The 18,559-nt window shown below is 45.8% G+C and overlaps 1 protein-coding gene across 1 annotated transcript in view; it reads right to left on the bottom strand.

Annotated features, from left to right (window-relative positions):
• Positions 1 to 17,771, bottom strand: part of lmx1ba (LIM homeobox transcription factor 1, beta a) — a 35,755-nt gene extending 17,984 nt beyond the window's left edge. The window contains exons 1-2 of the mRNA XM_028972988.1: positions 17,414 to 17,771; positions 17,051 to 17,237 (exon numbers count right to left, since the gene is read on the bottom strand). Coding sequence (XP_028828821.1) covers positions 17,051 to 17,237; positions 17,414 to 17,480 — 254 coding nt within the window. The 5' untranslated portion in view covers positions 17,481 to 17,771. The remainder of the gene's footprint in view (positions 1 to 17,050; positions 17,238 to 17,413) is intronic.
• Between the last annotated feature and the right edge of the window lie 788 nt (positions 17,772 to 18,559).

Below are 18,559 nucleotides of genomic sequence, written 5' to 3'. Positions count from 1 at the left end.
ACTTTTGGCTACTCTACCCACCTCTGCTTGGGGTTTAGATGATGCTGTATGCACAGCCTTCATCACACACACACATCACAATTTGCTGGAAAAAAAGCACCCTCCATGTGTCAACATTTTGAACAAAGATTGGAAGTGAATATAATTGGCCTGGGTGTCAGTGTGCCTGGCCATAATCCCCACGATGAAAAGCAGGGTGTGGAAACGCCAGTGGGGGTGAACAGGAGCTTGTGTCTGTGTCTGGGTCTCTGGGTGAAGTCCTGGAGCCGTAAACTGTGCCGGTTACCACAGGCCTCGTTCAATGCTCACCGCCCTAATAAAAAGTGACCGTGGCCCTGCCCTGCCTCCCTTGCCACAAAAACGTTTTTCTCTGATTTTTCTCTATTCAGGCCATCTCTGACAAGTCTCTGGACTCTTTATTCCATAAAATATTTTAATTCTATAAAAATATCAGCATGCAGTTTTCTGAATGTGTTACAACACTTGGGGCTGTATGACAATATTTCTGCTTCCTGGGACATGTGAATTTGGATGTCAAAGTGGCAGATCCAGGGACAGGTTGTGTGACCTGAACCCACACTGCCCCTTCTACAGTGCATGCACTTTAATAGGGACAATAATATACATAACATCATCAATGTATAAGGAATATGTAGATAATAAATTGGTCATGGGTTGTTGGTACAAGGTAGATGACTGCCTATCCAGCAAATGTTTGGTTTAATATGTTTCAGCAGCGACTTGGGAGATTCACTCTCAGGAGACAATAGACAATAGGCAACTTACTGCACAGGTTTTTTGAGTTTTGAGGCCAACTCAAATGCATAAGTTAAAAAAAAAAATATATATATATATATGTAGTTCCAACAACGAATGATCTTTTCTTCAAATAACACATCTTTGCAAAGAAGTGTTGTTTGAACAAAATATTTGAACAAACATTAATAATTCATAAAAGAGAGGCTGTTGCTCACATGAACAAAGGTCAAGAGGGCAAAAATGGTTCTTCTGCCTTTAATTCAGATTCTATACATTTTGCAGACACGCACACACACACACACACACACACACACGAACACTGTGAAAGTTTCTTTTTTTTTTTTTTATTAGATTACAGGGAATGAGCCACTCCGGTCTGCTGAATGGGCTGTCATTGTGAGTATGTATGGATTGTACATGGGGTAGTAGGGCCCTCAGCTCTTGAAGGGGGGCGCAGATTAAAAATGCCTGTGTCATGGCTTTAATGAACCCCGCTACCTGATGTCTGTGATGAAGAGAAGACTGTGGGGAAAACGAGACCCTAAGGAGCCTAATCTGCCTAGCTATGCCAAATATTTTGATAGCCGGCCTGCGGCGCAGTAAGCATTTTGGGTGTAAAATAGATAAAGGCAAAAAAGAGGCTGGTTTATCATGATTTTGTGTTCAAAGGTGAAACTTAAATTTACATTTACAGCATTTATCAGACGGCCTTATCCAGAGCGACTTACAATCAGTAGTTACAGGGACAGTCCCCCTTGAACAATATAGGGTTACGTGTTTTGCTCAGGGACACAATTGTTGTAAGTGGGATTTCAACCTGGGTCTTCTGGTTCATAGGCGAGTGTGTTACCCACTAGGCTACTACCCACCCTGCATGCAATTTTACAGGGACAATAATATAAACAACATCTGCTTTGGTTACATAATGACCATCAATGCATTAGGTAGTGGTTGTTTCTACACCTTTATAACGCATGTATAAGGAACCCGTAGCTAAAAAATTGTTCATGGGTTGTTGGTACAAGGTAGATGACTGCATATCCAGCAATGTTTGGTTTAATATGTTTCAGCAGCCACTTCATTCATTCTCAGTAGACAATAGACAATAGACAACTTACTGCAAGTAAGGTAACATTTACATGAAATCAAACATCAAATATTTGCAATTTTTTAAAACTTTTTTTTTGTTTAAATGTTCCTACTAGAGTTTATTACAGGGATTCAGATGGAAAAGCATGTGGAACACTAGAGCAGCGCTTGCGACACAAATCTCCGAACGCACACGGAATGTCGGGTCCATGTCAGATTTAAGGGGGAGATATACAGGGTTGCAGATACTGAAAGTCAAGCAGAGTGTCAGCATTTTAAATCACCTGTTTATTGAGGCTGACGTGAACCGGATGCCAGGACTTCCTCATAGTTCAACTTTTTACTAAAATCTACATGACCTGAGTTTGATACCAAGAGTTCAGAACTATTGAACATGTTAGACTGAACTGATATATATATATATATATATATATATATATATATATATATATATATATATACACACACACACACACACACACACACACACACACACACATATATACCTGGAAACCTCTAAGATAGAATTTCTTAGAAACTCATTTTTAATATATATTATATAGTTATGTATTAGATACTATTAAAAAAGATTTTTGTAAGAGATTCTATCATAGAGGACTGAGGATTAGGGTTGGCCGCTTTTGAAAAAAAAGGACCCTTGACTCATTTTCTGGGTGGCTGGGTTAGTGTTCCCCTCAGCACCGCTGGATTAGCCTGGCTTTGGTTTCAGCACCCCGTGCTGGTGACCACTTAAGACACTGACAAGCCTTTCAAGGAGGAAAGGTACCAGGGCCTCAGCACCATCTCCGGGGCTATGTAGCGGCTGTCAATCACAGCCATATCACCACAGGCTTACTGTTGGCTCAGATGCAAAAGAACTGATGGCAGAAATATGCATTTTTGTCATATTTGACAGTATACTGTCTATAGTTGAGAAACACATATGACCAAAAAATCATATTTCTGTAAATTCATATTTATGTGTATATAAATATATATATACACACACACACACACACACACACACACACACACACACACACACACATACATGCATACATACATACGCACACACATACACACATAGTACAAAGTTTACATATATATTCATCATGTTCATGTGTGCTTATGCAGTGTTTTGTGTGCTTATTCACTAGTTAGTACACAGTCAAATGTCTGATAAACATTTACTGTAAACAGCCGTTAAAATGGAAGGGAAGACAAGGTGTCTGAGATTTAATAGATTGCAAGGACTTGATGGACAGAGAAAAAGAGAGAGCGAGAGAGTGGGAGCAGCCCTGTGATGTATAATAGAAGTGCTGGAAGGGCTTTACGAGATTACAGGCATTTGTCTGGCACTGCACTGCGAGCTGCTATGCAGATGAGCCATGACAGTCTTATTGCAGAAGGAATATCAATGGAGTAATTACTGCTACACTGTGCACATTGGGTTCACACACACACAAAAACACACACACACACACACACACACACACACAAAAAAAAGACCTGGTGGCAGAGAGAGTGAGACAGAGGGAGGGGTGGAGTGGAGGGAAGGAAAGGGAAGAAAGCTAATAACATGTGTGTCTCGCAGCAGGCACAGTTTGGATGGCCCTCCGGGTCCTCAGCCATCTAAGGCTGCTAAACGCTGGCCCAGCCTCCCCAGAGAGGCCTGCAGCACAGATAAAATGATTAAAGAGAGAGAGAAAAGGGAAGAAAAACTGCCAGACTGGACTGGCAAGAGCTGCCTGTCACAGCAGGCTGTCCTCACACTGCGAAGCACTGTGCATTCTGTGTCTGTCCTAGTGAGGGAGTGTGTGTTAGGGAATGTTGCCGTGAACTTCCTGATCCCTTTCTCTTGTATCTCTTTCTCCGTTTTTTTACGTATTTGTGTGTGTGTGTGTGTGTGTGTGTGTGTGTGTGTGTGTGTGTGTTTGTCTGTGTCTTGATTCTTGATTCTACAAGACAATAACTTCACACAGAGAGGAACGCCAACACAGCAACACCTCACACTCGAACACCGCTCACACGAAGCACGGCCAACACTGAGTTTGCTGATGTTACCCCCGCCGAGGTGTCAAGGCCGACACGCACATCAACATGTAACACCAGACATTTTTTTCCAACAATATTATCTTTTCACAGAAAAAACGAGCCCCATTTTCACTTTCCCTCCAATAGTGCTTTGAGTGACATAATATCCTCTTTCATCATAAGACCTGACAGCTGACAGTTCAACACATGCATCCTGGTTTTCATCACTTGTCTGACTTATTCAGTAGGTAATAATGATGGCTGCTTATAACTGGCCATACTCTTGGTCTGTACTGCACAACACTATTCACAAGTTCACTTCACTATTATCTGTTGTGAACACCAATAAAAAAAAATCACTGAAATACTGTGAAAGAGAAGTAACCAAAAATTGTCTGCTTTGTAAATTTGACAACACCCACAGTGCCTCAGCTTGTTCATTTTAGTGTCAAAGTTGACGTTTAAGCTGTTTTGTGCAGCATATATATATCTATATCTGCCTAGTACAAAAAAGTCATGAACATTTGATAGATTTTAATCCAAACTACATTTTATAGTTTCTTTCTATTAGTATGTTGTTTTTATACATACATTATAGGTTATGTTAATCGAAAAATGTGGCCTTCTCTGGCCAAGTAAAGTTATTTAAAATTTCCCCATTTGTTCAAGTAAAATGGCACAAGTTTAATCATTTTGTAGATTGATGCCTGCTGTGAAAAGCTGAGTTTGCTCCTCCATGTTCTGTGTCCCCCACGTCCAAGAATGAATGAATGAATCCACAAAACAAAAGTAACAATAAATCCACTGCTTAATGTAAGGCAAGTGTTAAGTGAGATGGTGGATGTTCAGGGTCACCACAGTGAAGATAATAAATAAAACACGATGATTTTGTTAGATACTCCACGCGTAAATTGGAGTCTGTAGAGATGTACAGCGAATAATGTTGTACAGGACCGGCACCTCCTTTTATTGGGCTTCCTCTTGCAGGACACTGATGCAATTAATATGAAAGATTGCAATGTGTGAGTGAGTGAGACTGATATAATGACTTCCAAGATCGCTGGCCCTGGTTCAAGGGCCTGAAGTAAAAACAGCTCCTTTATTTTCCAAGAGCATGTCAGTGCTAAAATGACAATGGCAAAAACATGACAGGCGTTTACGTACAAGAGGTACATAAAACAACGCCCACGGGTGACGTGTGTGTGTTTTTCGTCTCCGCGTCTCCATGTGCGCTGTCAATGTTTTAGGGGCGGGTCTGTCTGTTTCTTATTTTCTCTCCGCTTCGTCTGCGACAATAAAAATAATTAATTCAACAAACTGGCTTCTCCACGACACGGTCTCCCACCCAGGGATGCAGCATAAATCCGCCAGTCATGACATAATGACTCTGCCTCATGCGTCTCTCCCTCGGCCGCCCCACGCCTCAGACTGCACTTTGATCCCAGAGGCCCTTATGAATCTACCACATAAATGCCTGCCTTCCAAGGACACTTTTAGTGCCATGCTGTTCACTGTCAGGCATCTGCACGGAAGTCCAGCCAGTTGGGGCGGGGGTGGTGGATGGGGTCCAAGCAGCAGCCACACACTCTGGACCTGAGCCGCAGACACCATTTATGGCCTATTCCTTTTCACCCAGGCTGAAAAAAGATGAAGAGGCCGAGCCCTTAAAGCTGCCCGTAACACTGTTCTGGGATCAGATCTTTGGAGCTCAGGGGCATAGGTTAGGTGAATTGGGATGTGTTATCCTGTGGTGAAGTGGTAACTGAATGACTGCTGTTGACTGCAGTTCCAGGTCATTTGAAAGATGATGTGGATCCTCTAAGTGTAAATTTGGGTCAGAAAATCGATCAGCTGAGGTTTGAGCTGCACTGCAAAATTCAGAAACATGGATTTCTGGTCACAAACAAATGGCTCTTTTCATGATAGACATACAGAGAAATTACAAAGCACTCCCGCTCAGCCACCAGGACTGAGACCCTCCTCTGTTCACAGCGCATTGGGGATTTATCATGGGCTGGGATCTGACTGGCTAATGCAAACCAGGTCCGGAGCCATCTGAATGTTTTAAAGAGGTGTTCAGAAGTGCGGCGTCCAGCGCCTTTGTCTTGGTCTGGTCACGCAGCATTGCCCCACCACCCCAGGCAACCAGCCCCTGACATACAGCCTCCGCAGGAGCTGTCTATCATCCCACGCTGTCTGAAAAAACTGCTCCATCATCATCTTTACAGAGCCGTGCTCTACATCTCCACACGACATAAGCGACACACTATGTGTTGTTACAGGGTTGGCATGTAACAGCAATATCTCTATTCAGTCCAGGTTAAAGTTTACACTCACACTCACTCACATTTACATTACAGTTACTTCCAAAATACGAGCATACTTTTATAACAAAAAAACTGCTTTGTAAATTCAGATGAAGATGTGAATGACAGGCAATGGTAATGATAATATTTTATCCATATTGACGCTAATGTAAAAAAAAGTTCAAATTCACCACCCAGATGTATTGAAAACTAAGAAGCTGTTTAAATATAATTAAAAATATATATTTTATTTGTGTTAAAAACATATTCTAAATATGCTTTTATGTAATAATCATCAGACATGAAGTCCTCAAATACGAATTTGGTTACAGGCTTCTTTTTTTATGGTAAGGATCTAGGTGAAAAGAATCCACCATCCAACCATAATGGAGTAACTCCCTAGACCAGAGTATAGTATACAATCTGTAAGCCTACATAAAATTTACAAATTTATTAAAAACAAATGTATTTGTCCAAGTTTCCAAGTAGTGGACCCTTTTTGTGGGTCCATGTTCATTAGTGGGTGAATTCTTGTGTTGGTAGCAGTTTTACTCAGCATGGTGTTCAGACTATGAATAAGAAGCAACAGAAACTAAATTTTGCATGTGCTGATGCAGGTCTTTATCAAAGGTTCTAGGTTCAGTGCTCTACAGTACACCGTGGCTGTTAGACAAGGTGACGTCATCGTGAGAAATGGGTATAAACTGGACTTTGAAAAAAGGACAATGGAGTCTGGAGGACAGACTTCATGGCCGAACCACCAGGAATACTGTGGTTTGCTTCAACTCACAGTTTTTATGTTCTCTCCCCTCTTTATGAATCACCATGAATCTCTGCCAGACCCTGTTTCCTCCCTTGCACACACACAAACACACACACACAGACACACACCTCCCACTTCATGTGAAAGAGTGTGTTTAGAGTCTGTGAGTTCTTACCCCAAACATGACACATCAAAGTTGCATCCCACAGAGCTGTGGCAGGTCAAGTCCCGGAGTTTCTCTCAGATCACTCACTCGTTTGTCTGCTATGTCCCACAGGGGCCAGAGGTGCCCCCCAAAACCGCAACGCAGTGTGTGTATGTGTGTGTGAGATTCATAAATGAGCTGTCGCGTATCTCGCTGTATACTGCGAGAGCAAACACACACGTGCACACGCAGCTAGTTAGTGAAGGGTGTCATGTGGTCACACTGACTCTCTAAAGCCCTGGGTCCAGCTCACAGCTCAGTGCTGACAGTGTGTGTGCCCTGACGCACACACACACAGGGAGATGTGAACACACCACCATCACTGGCAGGCCTGAAGAAACTGATCTAGCTCCCAATGAAACTGGTGGCCCCTGTAGATTCATCAGATTCAGATGGTTTAAATCACTTGTTTATTTTGACCTACTGGTTATGAATGGACACGCACCAGTGTGAATACATGATGTGTGGTGACAATCCAGGTCAGAAAGTCCGTAAGCGACAACCAAGTTGAAGGACAAGATTTGGAAACACACAACACAAGGAATCAATTGGACACCGGGTAAGCAAAAAAAAAACAATAACAAAAGGAAATTGAATTATCTGCATCCGGGGGTCAAAGTTCAACAACACTGTCAAGCTGTTGTTGTGCAGTGGGAACCAGATACATACTTGGCCAATTCCACTTACCTAAAAAATTTGGCGTATTGCTTTTCTGACTGTGGCCAATGCTGTCGCTAACAGGCCTATACGACCAGGACGGAATTTGCTGTGGGACGGAAGAAGACGGGGGCATTTCGCCGGTGACTGTTACTGTATCAGTGTCAGATCGAACCCCAGTGAGGACCCGGGGCCTGTTCTCTGTCTCCAGATCAGTCGGGCTCTGGCCCCACACACCCAGCATGTTAAGAGGCCATTGGCAGGCTGCTAGCGGCGGGGAGCGCGGAGGCGCCGAGCACAGCGGCAAGCCTGAACACACCTCCGCAGTCCCCCCACCGCCACCCCACCCCAACCCCAAAACCAAGGCTCCCCATCCGTCCCCCGTCAAAGAGGCAGTGCCACTCCTGCTGGGAGAAGAACATTAGAGCTGGGCTTGGGTTACACCAGCTGGCTCGATGGGGTTCTGGTATCGCTACCCTCCTCTGCCACTGCCAGCCCCGGCCGATGCCCCCACCCTCCCCACTCCTCCAGCAGCAAAAGCAAGCCAAGCCGTTCTGAAGCATCCATCCTCCAGTGGGGGTAGCTGAGGGGGCAAAAAGAGAGACAGACTTCTTCAAGTCCGACTCCGTCCACATGCTGAGGGGATCAACCCTTAAACAGCAGGGGGCGACGGGGAACACACTGGATAAAGACAAAGCTCAGGGAGGCGCAGGCTTCCAGCAGACACTGTGAGCTGGAGACGTCCAAGAGAACATCTACAACAATTGCACAAGGGAATTTTTTTTTTTATGGAATTAAATTAACCTTCTACATCAGGAAAATCCATAAAAACAACAGGAGCATCTTTTCAAGAATCAACTTAACTTAAAGGCATTTTAAGCACTTCTAATAACTACTAAATATTAAATTATTTATTATATTTCCCCTAAAACATATTATATAATACAAGGAATAGGTTTGATTTTCCATGAACGTCTATTTAAGGGTTAATAGCCCTACACAGTTAATATTGATGTTCATCGCCTGCAATATATTTACTGATTGTATAAACAAGCTGTATATAGACAGCAAGGCATTACAAAATCCATCAAATGCTTTTATTAAAATATTAAAATAGTACACACTATGTACACACTATATCTCACAGACAGGCTACCAAGCTGTAAGAAAATAATGTACTTTATTTCCCCCTAAAGCGGTGTTGAAGATTCTGGCAGGCTTCGACGCAGCCTAATCCAATGATCCTACGCAAACACCAGCACCCATCCACCTGCCGCGGCGCGTGGAGGAGAGGCTGATGACTCAGCCGTCTCGGCCCACATCAGTGCTCAGAATGCCAGGCATGTGTCTGAGACCTCCGGCCACTCGGCCAGCCCCCGCAGCCCCACGTCCCTCCCTGGTGGACCTGAGAGCGCGAAGGATGAAGCACTGGGAGAAAGTCACTTTCGGCCACACGCACCAGTTTCCACACGCAACCTCCAAATCTAACAGAGCACGCCGAAGAGACTATTTATGAACCTTGGGTTGGGAGATGTGCCTAACTGGTACCAGCCAATCCCATGACACGGTAACGGAAAAAAAAAGAACGTGAAGGTGCACTGAGGTTATTAGGAAGAGAAATAGGAGTCCGCCAAGGAAGCGTGGTATTTTATCTTAATCCTTAATCCTTCACAGATCTAACTCACCAATCGTAATTCACCAATCGCAAAGGGAGGTAGACGCCATGCCCATGACCCTTTGTAATTTATGGTTTAAAAGTGCAGAGAAGACAAAGAGCACACCTTGACCTCAAATCTGCAAAAAAAATGGTCAGGTTTACACTACTCTAGTCAACACACGTACTCATTTACGATTTTTCTTTTTCAAACTAAGTCAAATTGTAGATCAACCCCGAATACTCAAAAGCATAACATATCTCACATGATTTGCTCACACTGAAGAATTTGATTATCTGTGGCCTCCATAGAATTCGTGCGTAGAAAGTTGAACTGAAGTCGGTGTTTCTCAAATTGAACTTCTATCAGGTGTACGGGAAAGTAAAAGGTCATGCCAGGAAATTAGGAAACATTCCCTGTTTCAGTAAGGAATAGAGTCAATAGAATTGTACTGGTTGGCATGTTTTTTGGATGTAGGCGGGTCTGAGGGAGACGGGCGAACGCGGCCGAGCCGGCAGTGGTTAGAAGCCTGTCACCCAGTCTAACCGGCATCCCTCAGCTGTCATCACCCTAGTGCTGCCTAATCCTGCCACTATTCATACACACCTCAGGCCTCGCGCCGTGCCAACCCCCCCCCCCCCACCTCCTGCTAACGGCTGAAGCTCCTTTAGGTCAAGGAGCCTTGTGCACAAATCATCTTAAGCTCTAGCGGCATGGCTCGGCGAGGGAGGAGGGGGCGCGCTGGCGTCGGGGTCGGACTGGAAAGGCGCGGTGAAACTCTATCTGCAAAGTTTTTGCTCTGGGTTGTTTTCCCTCGCCAGCGGAGCGGCCGGCGATCAGCTGCAGTACCCAAACACAGAAGGGGTTTGAAGGAGCTCGTGCTGCTCGCCGTGTTGTTTTTTGTGGGTTTACTCTGCCCCCCCCCAGCCTCCTCCTCAGGCTCCGAGGGGACGGGGAATATTTAGAGTTCCCGATAGCCTGCTGTGCCGGGGTCCTGAATTTACTCCCGGATACACAGCCCACCGTCCCCCTTTGATGAATGGAGAGCGCTCTAGATCTTCCAGTGTCCGGCGCTAAACAGAGCCGTTCATTTTCTTGATGTGGGACGAGGGATGGGGGGCTGTCATCACTACACGGATTAACCCTCACAGGTCACCGTCTAATATCTACACCTCAGCTACAGCAACTGATCAGCTCCAACATCTCAAAAATAAAATGAATATTTTGGAAGAAGGTCATTTGATTTTGTCATTTATTTAAAACATTTAACCAGATGCACCCCAAATTTTTTTTGCTTTAATGTCAATGATTATGGCTAATGACTCATACAATGATCATACGTCTCCAACTATACAGTCAATATTTAGTTGGGCCTGAAAGACTGGACGTTTACTTTTCACAAAGAAATGATGAAAACATACAAAAGCGTACAAGTACCAAAAAGATTTAATTTATATGGAAAAATCAACATTGGCAAAAAATCGCACAAAAGAAATTACTTAATGTCTGTTTTTACGTAAAATCATAGTGTCTAAAATCATAGTTATGAAGCAGAACGCTGAACGCAGCAAGGTGAACAGGATAAATGCGGCAATGAAATTGGTCGCTGAAGGTATCGAAGGGGAGGTGGGCGTTCCACCGACCTCGTGCTACCTCGTCATTTACTTATCAGGGGGATGGGAAAAGAAGGGGTGGTTCCTACGGCCATAGTGGGATTTTCTTTAGCCCATCTGATCTTTCGCCCTAACAGACTTCCAGAACAGTCCGACAAGTAAATAAAACCCCACCAGTCCGCAAACCTCTTCCACCCAGAAACAGATTACAGAGGGGGAAGAGGGCAAAAGGAATTCTGTCTGCACATGGTGATAAAATGCGGGTCTAGGCACACACTCTCATCAGGAATTCTGGGAAACAACAGGTGACGTGGGAATTGCAGTTCTAATGGAATATTGATTCATCTGACTGCTCAGGTTATGGCTGTTTTTTTTTTTTCTTTTTCTTCAAAATCACGTTCTCCTTTATGTCATCCGATCATCAGTGACCCACAAAGCGGCCAGGACCAGCCTAGCATTTTTCTCCTTTGACTTCTTTTTAAGATCTGGCTCTTATCCACCACCCCAGACCCCGCTCCCTCCTCCCAAACTCAGCATGCAAGAGTGAGCATGTACATAAAGGGCAATAAAACATGAGGGCGAACAAGCAGGAGAACAAAAACGGAGTAAAGAGGGGGGAGAAAGAGAACGATTTGGAGGAAATCGCAAAGCGGCGCGAGCGAACACGTCCCCGCCACGCAGGACGTATTCAAGATCTGAGTGTTCTCTAGATGGAGGTTTGAGAAAAAGAGAAACTGGCAACTAAAATAAAACTAACGGCAGCCAGCAGCTAACCACCAGCTTGGCACTTCCTTAAAGCTGCGAATGTGAAAGGCCTCGACACCGGGCGATGAAAGGGCCCCTCTGAGGAAATCTGCCAAATCGATACTCTTGGCTCTCGTAGGTGATGCACTAAAAGATCTTGTGTGTGTCCGTGCATGTGTGTGTGTGTGTGTGTGTGTGTGTTTAGAGGACTTCTGCCAAATCAATGTTCTGGGCCGTGGCGGGTAAATGTTTTTAGTTTTGTTGTTCCTCAGGCCGGGTCAGGGGAGCAGGGCGGGTCTCATGCTCGCTGGGTCGAGGAGGAGAATTTGAGGGGAGGGGCCGAGGCGCCCCGTCCCACTGCGGATTGTTCCATTGCTTCTTTTTTCTCGACTCCTGCCACGAATAAGGGGATTATGTGAGAGGGTTTCCGTCGGCCCTCCATTGAGGACAAAGCGACGGGGGAGCTTAGTGTCACAGTCGGTGATAAAAGTGTGGATCTGTGTCAGCCGGCCGGTGCGGAAACATGGGGGTCTGCGCCCTAATCTCATTAGGAGATGAAGAGGCTGCGAAACGAAAATGGGGGAGGGGGGACTTCTTTTGGGTGCTGGAATGATGGTGGTGCACCTCAACTAAGTCCATCTTTATTTCCTGGGCCTCGGAGAGAACGGACACGGGAACAACATTACGCGGCAGGTGAAGCGCAGGTGGGGTGGCAGGGGGGTGTCGGCGCGGGTCCCGCGCCCGAGTCCACAGGCAGAGGCAGAATTTGGGGGCCGCGTGTGACAGCGGGGCCCCTGGTACGCAGCACCCGTATGGCAGCACTTCCCACCAGGGTGTCACCCTCCCCTCACGGGCGTGTGACAGCGAGAGGGGGGGGCGGCGTGTTTGGAAAGGCATTCCAGCCGAGGGAGGAGGACCGGCGGAGAAGGGCGCAGGAAGCAGGCAGAGATGGGGCAGGCTGGCACTCGCCGGGCCCCCGTTTCACACGCCAAGAGTCCAGTCCAGGGGGCGGGGGGGGGGAGCGCAGGGGTCTCACGAGGGCGCCAAACGCTTCAGCTTTATTTATTACTCAGGAGCGCGACTGGTGGAAATTCACACTCCGCCCTCTCCTCACCGAAGTTTCCAGCGCAGATATCAGTTCAGAGAGTCGTGCATTACATTCGGTTTCAAGGTTGAATTGCCCCTCTTCCCCTCAGAACAGACGAGGAGGCTGCACGGCTTTCTTACTGGCCGTGTGTGTGTGTGTGTGTGTGTGTGTGTGTGTGTGTGTCTTAAAGTCAGAAACGCTTAATTGAAAAATATGAAAATCATTTAAAAAAAAAGCAAGTAGTACAGCGAGGCTGTAAAGGTGTTTTAATGTATTAATTATGTAAAAAAATATATTTTATAATAGTTATCACTAAATATTTCTATTAATTTATGAATGGAAATGCAAACTGTTTCGGCAAAATATTACAATTGTATTAATTATACATTTCTTTTTTTTAACGGTTCGAAAAAAATAATTATTAGAGGTAGAGGTGAAATCCCCCCCCAAAAAAGTGACAAAAAAATCTGATCAAACCACCGGTTTCTGCATCATATGTGAGCCAGAGGAGCACAAGAATAACGTGAAATCAGATACTTCCTGACTGGGCCGATCCTCCGGACTGTTCCAGCAGCACCACCCAGCCCGACAGCCAGCACTAATCCCAGCGAAATATTCCATTTTACATCCATCAACGTTAACTGTTCACTTAACACTTCATCATGTGACAGGGCTCTTCACTTATATGCCAGATTATGTGTGTGTGTGTGTGTGTGTGTTTTGAAAAAAACATAATCAAACTAAAAAAATAGCACAATATTTGTGTTTTTACTAAAGTCACTTGACGCCAGACAGGAATCTTCACGTCAACACAGAGATAAACCCCAAAAATGCAAAGAAATAAAATAATTTGGCATTTTGATGGGTCTGACCAAATTCCAACTCTTTTCGGCAAACGTCCCGCACTCCGCACCCGCGTCTCACAAGGACGTAGTGAGGGGAAACCATGGCATCAGGCGGAGACCCTGTCAACCGGCGCGACCGCAGCGTGTCCACAGACGGCATGTCCACGCGTCCACGGGCCTGTTCCTCCTGGCCCGAGGAAACCGCTCGGCACCACTGCTTTGTTTCTGCTGCTGATGGAAACCCCTGGCATCGTTTTTTTTTGTAACACGCCTCAGGGACATATTCAAAAAGCCCCAGATACCTTCTGTCATTTAAAGACTAATTCTAATTAGCAAAATAGACTCCAGTGATCCAGGAAACGGGAGTAAACTGAAATCTGAATTTTTTATTTTTTTTTTTCTCTGTTTCATTTGCGATTCATTGAGACCCGGCAACTCATTGTGGGAAAGGTCAGGCGAGTTAGACAACGGCAAGGGAGGACCACACGCACTGCGGCCTTCAAAACATGCTGACGGCCCTCTGGAAAACTCCCATTATTAGCTTCTCCTAATTAAAAACAACACACAGCGAGGCATCGGCGGCCAGCGACCAGGGAACGAGACGCGCCGCTGTCATGCCTTCTCACCGTCACGACCCAAACGCTTCTGGAGTTTCCCATAACACTCCACCGGGCCGATAATTAACTCGTAACCCGGCTTTCATTTTTACCCTGGAAGGAGGCGAGTCCATCTGTTGTTTCTGTAAACGGAGAAATATTTTTCCGAGCTGCAGCAGTCCAAACACAGTCGAGGGCCTGGAATTCTACCTTCATCATCGTATTTTTTTTTTTTTTTTTTTGCCACTATCATACTACAGTTTGCACAAAGTCATCCGAGCCGAGCCACAACTGCAGTTACGGGAGCGAGGACATTTCCAGAGTGGCTTCCTCCAGACACTTGCAGGAGCAAAGTGGCCTCTCCACTCAGAAGAACCGAAGGACAACCTTTCAGACCCCACCACCACCACCACCAGGTACCTTAAAAAAAACTGCCTTTCATAGTGAAGGGAGATGCAGACACAGCGGTGAGCTCCACACGAATATCTACAGCCTGCCGGGGCCTCTGTCCCGGTCCGGGGAAAATCTGGGAGGCCTGTGACACTCTCCCCTCTTGTGTTTTAGACGGGGTTTCTATTCACGTGGGTCCAGCTCACAGTTCAGTATCGGTTCCAGGACTCGGTCCCAGCAGGGTGAGGGTGCCAGGCGGGTGACGGGGAGAGATTTACTACACCGGTAATTACAGGGAGGATCTGGGCCTCGGGCCTCCGCCGCTGATGTGCGCCAAATGAGAGTCATTAGCGTCAAAACGGCGTGAACGAGATCTGTAAGTATGAAGAGGGGAGGAGGAAGCGCGCAATTTCCACGAGCCACGGACGTCACGACAAAATACAAAGTACGAATCGCTGTCGTATTTAACGGGCGCCGCGCTTTATATCAGCGGGGGGAGAACACGCGTGAAATGAACTCGCGGCGGACGTGGAAGCCGGTGGTGTGACTGCAGCAGCGCGCTTCCACCGACCGCATAAAACCCCACTATTATTCATCTTATTATCATTATTATTAATCCTGTTATTATGATTACTGAGTCGTTTCAATTTTTATTTTAAGCCGTTTCAAATTTTTGATTAAATATTAGACTAAAAACTATGAATGGCGCTGCTTTTATGAAACGAAAAAAAAAAAGACACATAATAAACGAAATAATAATAATAATAGTTAACGTTATTATTCTTATTGTTGCTGCAAAAACAAACGCCCAGAATATGTTTACTGCAAGTCAGTCGAACGAAAAAACGATAACACACTTCTAGTGAAATCTTTCTATTTAATATAATTTTTAAATATATATTTTGTTAGCTATCTAATATGGTTTTATCGATAATATGTACATATGTAAACATTTTAAACGATCATTTAAATCCAACTGACACACTCCAACTGTATAAAAACTGTATAATATTCATTAGATAGATAGATTATAGGAAATCTATAATAGTTATGCTGGGAAGAAACTGGTATGGAGTATGAAGGTTGCAGGTATGGAGTATGAAGGTTGCAGGTATGGAGTATGAAATCGGCAGGTATGGAGTATGAAGGTGGTAGGTATGGAGTATGAAGGTTGCAGGTATGGAGTATGAAGTCGGAAGGTATGGAGTATGAAGTCGGTAGGTATGGAGTATGAAGTCGGTAGGTATGGAGTATGAAGGTTGCAGGTATGGAGTATGAAGGTTGCAGGTATGGAGTATGAAGGTGGCAGGTATGGAGTACGAAAGTTGCAGGTATGGAGTATGAAATTGGCAGGTATGGAGTATGAAGGTGGTAGGTATGGAGTATGAAGGTGGTAGGTATGGAGTATGAAGGTGGTAGGTATGGAGTATGAAGGTGGCAGGTATGGAGTATGAAGGTTGCAGGTATGGAGTACGAAGTCGGTAGGTATGGAGTATGAAGGTGGCAGGTATGGAGTACAAAGTCGGTAGGTATGGAGTATGAAGGTGGTAGGTATGGAGTATGAAGGTGGCAGGTATGGAGTATGAAGGTGGCAGGTATGGAGTACAAAGTCGGTAGGTATGGAGTATGAAGGTGGCAGGTATGGAGTATGAAGGTTGCAGGTATGGAGTATGAAGACGGCAGGTATGGAGTACGAAAGTTGCAGGTATGGAGTATGAAATTGGCAGGTATGGAGTACAAAGTCGGTAGGTATGGAGTATGAAGGTGGTAGGTATGGAGTATGAAGGTGGTAGGTATGGAGTATGAAGGTGGCAGGTATGGAGTATGAAGGTTGCAGGTATGGAGTACGAAGTCGGTAGGTATGGAGTATGAAGGTGGCAGGTATGGAGTACAAAGTCGGTAGGTATGGAGTATGAAGGTGGTAGGTATGGAGTATGAAGGTGGCAGGTATGGAGTATGAAGGTGGCAGGTATGGAGTACAAAGTCGGTAGGTATGGAGTATGAAGGTGGCAGGTATGGAGTATGAAGGTTGCAGGTATGGAGTATGAAGACGGCAGGTATGGAGTACAAAGTCGGTAGGTATGGAGTATGAAGGTTGCAGATATGGAGTATGAAGACGGCAGGTATGGAGTACAAAGTCGGTAGGTATGGAGTATGAAGGTGGTAGGTATGGAGTATGAAGGTGGCAGGTATGGAGTATGAAGACGGCAGGTATGGAGTATGAAGGTGGCAGGTATGGAGTATGAAGGTGGCAGGTATGGAGTATGAGGTCGGGTGTGTGTGAGTAGTGACGTTAGGAGATCTTACTGTTGGTAGTGGGCCTTGCAGTACAGTTTCCGGTCTCGGCAGTAGCAGCTGGTCGCCAGCGGCGCCTCACACACCGCACACTGCACGCACGCCTCGTGCCACGACGCGTCGTTGACCCGCAGTAGGAACCGGTCCGATATGGGCCTGTGGCAGCCCGCGCACGGCGACAACGGGCGGCATTCGGGCCCTGCATGGCGGGAGGAAGCAGAGAGTTGCTCCATGGTTGGCTGGTGCAGTTAACCAGAGGCAGGCTGTGTGTGTGTGTGTGTGTGTGTGAGTGGAATATGGAGTACATACATTCACACGTGAGAGTATACTATGGGAGTACATTGGGAGTAAAATGGTGTAAAGGGAGAAACTCACCCAGCAGAACCCCGAGACCCGCGGCTCCGGCCCGGACGTGCTCCTCGAGTTTAATCCCGTCCAGCATGTCTGCGTGTCGGCGCGTCTCCTGCTCTCCGCGCCTGTGTGTGTGTGTGTGTGTGTGTGTGTGTGTGTCAGCGTGTCGTTTTTACTCCAGACTCGCCGTGGCGGAATAAACGAAGCTTGTTCTCTCTCTTTTTTTTTGTAAGTTGTTAAAAGTTGCCGGCTGTCGCTCCGGTTCCGGTGTCGCGCCGCGCCGCGCAGCAGTAGAGTCCCGGACAGACGGCGACTTTACTCGGGCGAAGCGAAGCGGAGAGCAGCGCGCCGCCACCGACTGGCTGCCAGGGAGCGAGTCGCTCCGAGTAATAAGACGCGAGATGCGCGCGAGGAGGAGGAGGAGGAGGAGGAGGAGGAGGAGGAAGAGGAGGAGGAGGAGGAGGAGGAGGAGGAGGAGGAGGAGGAAGAGGAGGAGGAGGAGACAGCGGCGGATCTGCTCCCGCTTCGTCCCAGTGAGGCTCGGCGACGGTTTGCCCGCTTTCAGCGCACATCTGATCTTCCCAGAAATAATCTAAAAGTCGTTTTTAATGCTTTCTGTTCTGTTAGAGTTTAGCTAAAATACAAGATACACATAAAAAAAGTAGATGTAACGCCATACGAAGCTATTGAGTATCCTCCATCGGGCCAAGCTGTTAAAATATTGTAGTAAAATGACAGTAAATGTACAGTGCAGTACAGCGTTCTGTTTGCTTGTTTCTGTATTTACTTCACACGCTTTCGTGCTGGATTTGAAGATAAAAGTCTGGTTCCGATATGTGTGGAAAGTGATGGATTCTCCTCCACACAGCAGGTGTGTGTGTGTGTGTGTGTGTGTGTGTGTGTGTGTGTGTATATATATGAATTTTTCGATCCATTGATTTCATATGAACCCCACGGCCGTGGGAAGGGGGTGACACCTCTACATGATGAATAAAAGCCCGTCGGATTAGAGTGAAAATGAAAACCTGGCGCCGCTTTAATTTCCGAGATACGCATCGGCGGCGGCCGATATCCGACACGACACTTTTTTATTATTACTTTGCTCATTAATATTCATACTTTCCTGTAATGAAGTTAAGGCAGAGATGGGGCGACAGCCCGGTGGCTGCA

The sequence above is a fragment of the Denticeps clupeoides genome, chromosome 3 (genome assembly GCF_900700375.1).
Source record: "Denticeps clupeoides chromosome 3, fDenClu1.1, whole genome shotgun sequence".
Taxonomy (NCBI): Eukaryota; Metazoa; Chordata; class Actinopteri; order Clupeiformes; family Denticipitidae; genus Denticeps; species Denticeps clupeoides.
The sequence above is the reverse complement of the archived record's forward strand: the minus strand, read 5'-3'. Positions and strand labels throughout refer to the sequence as shown.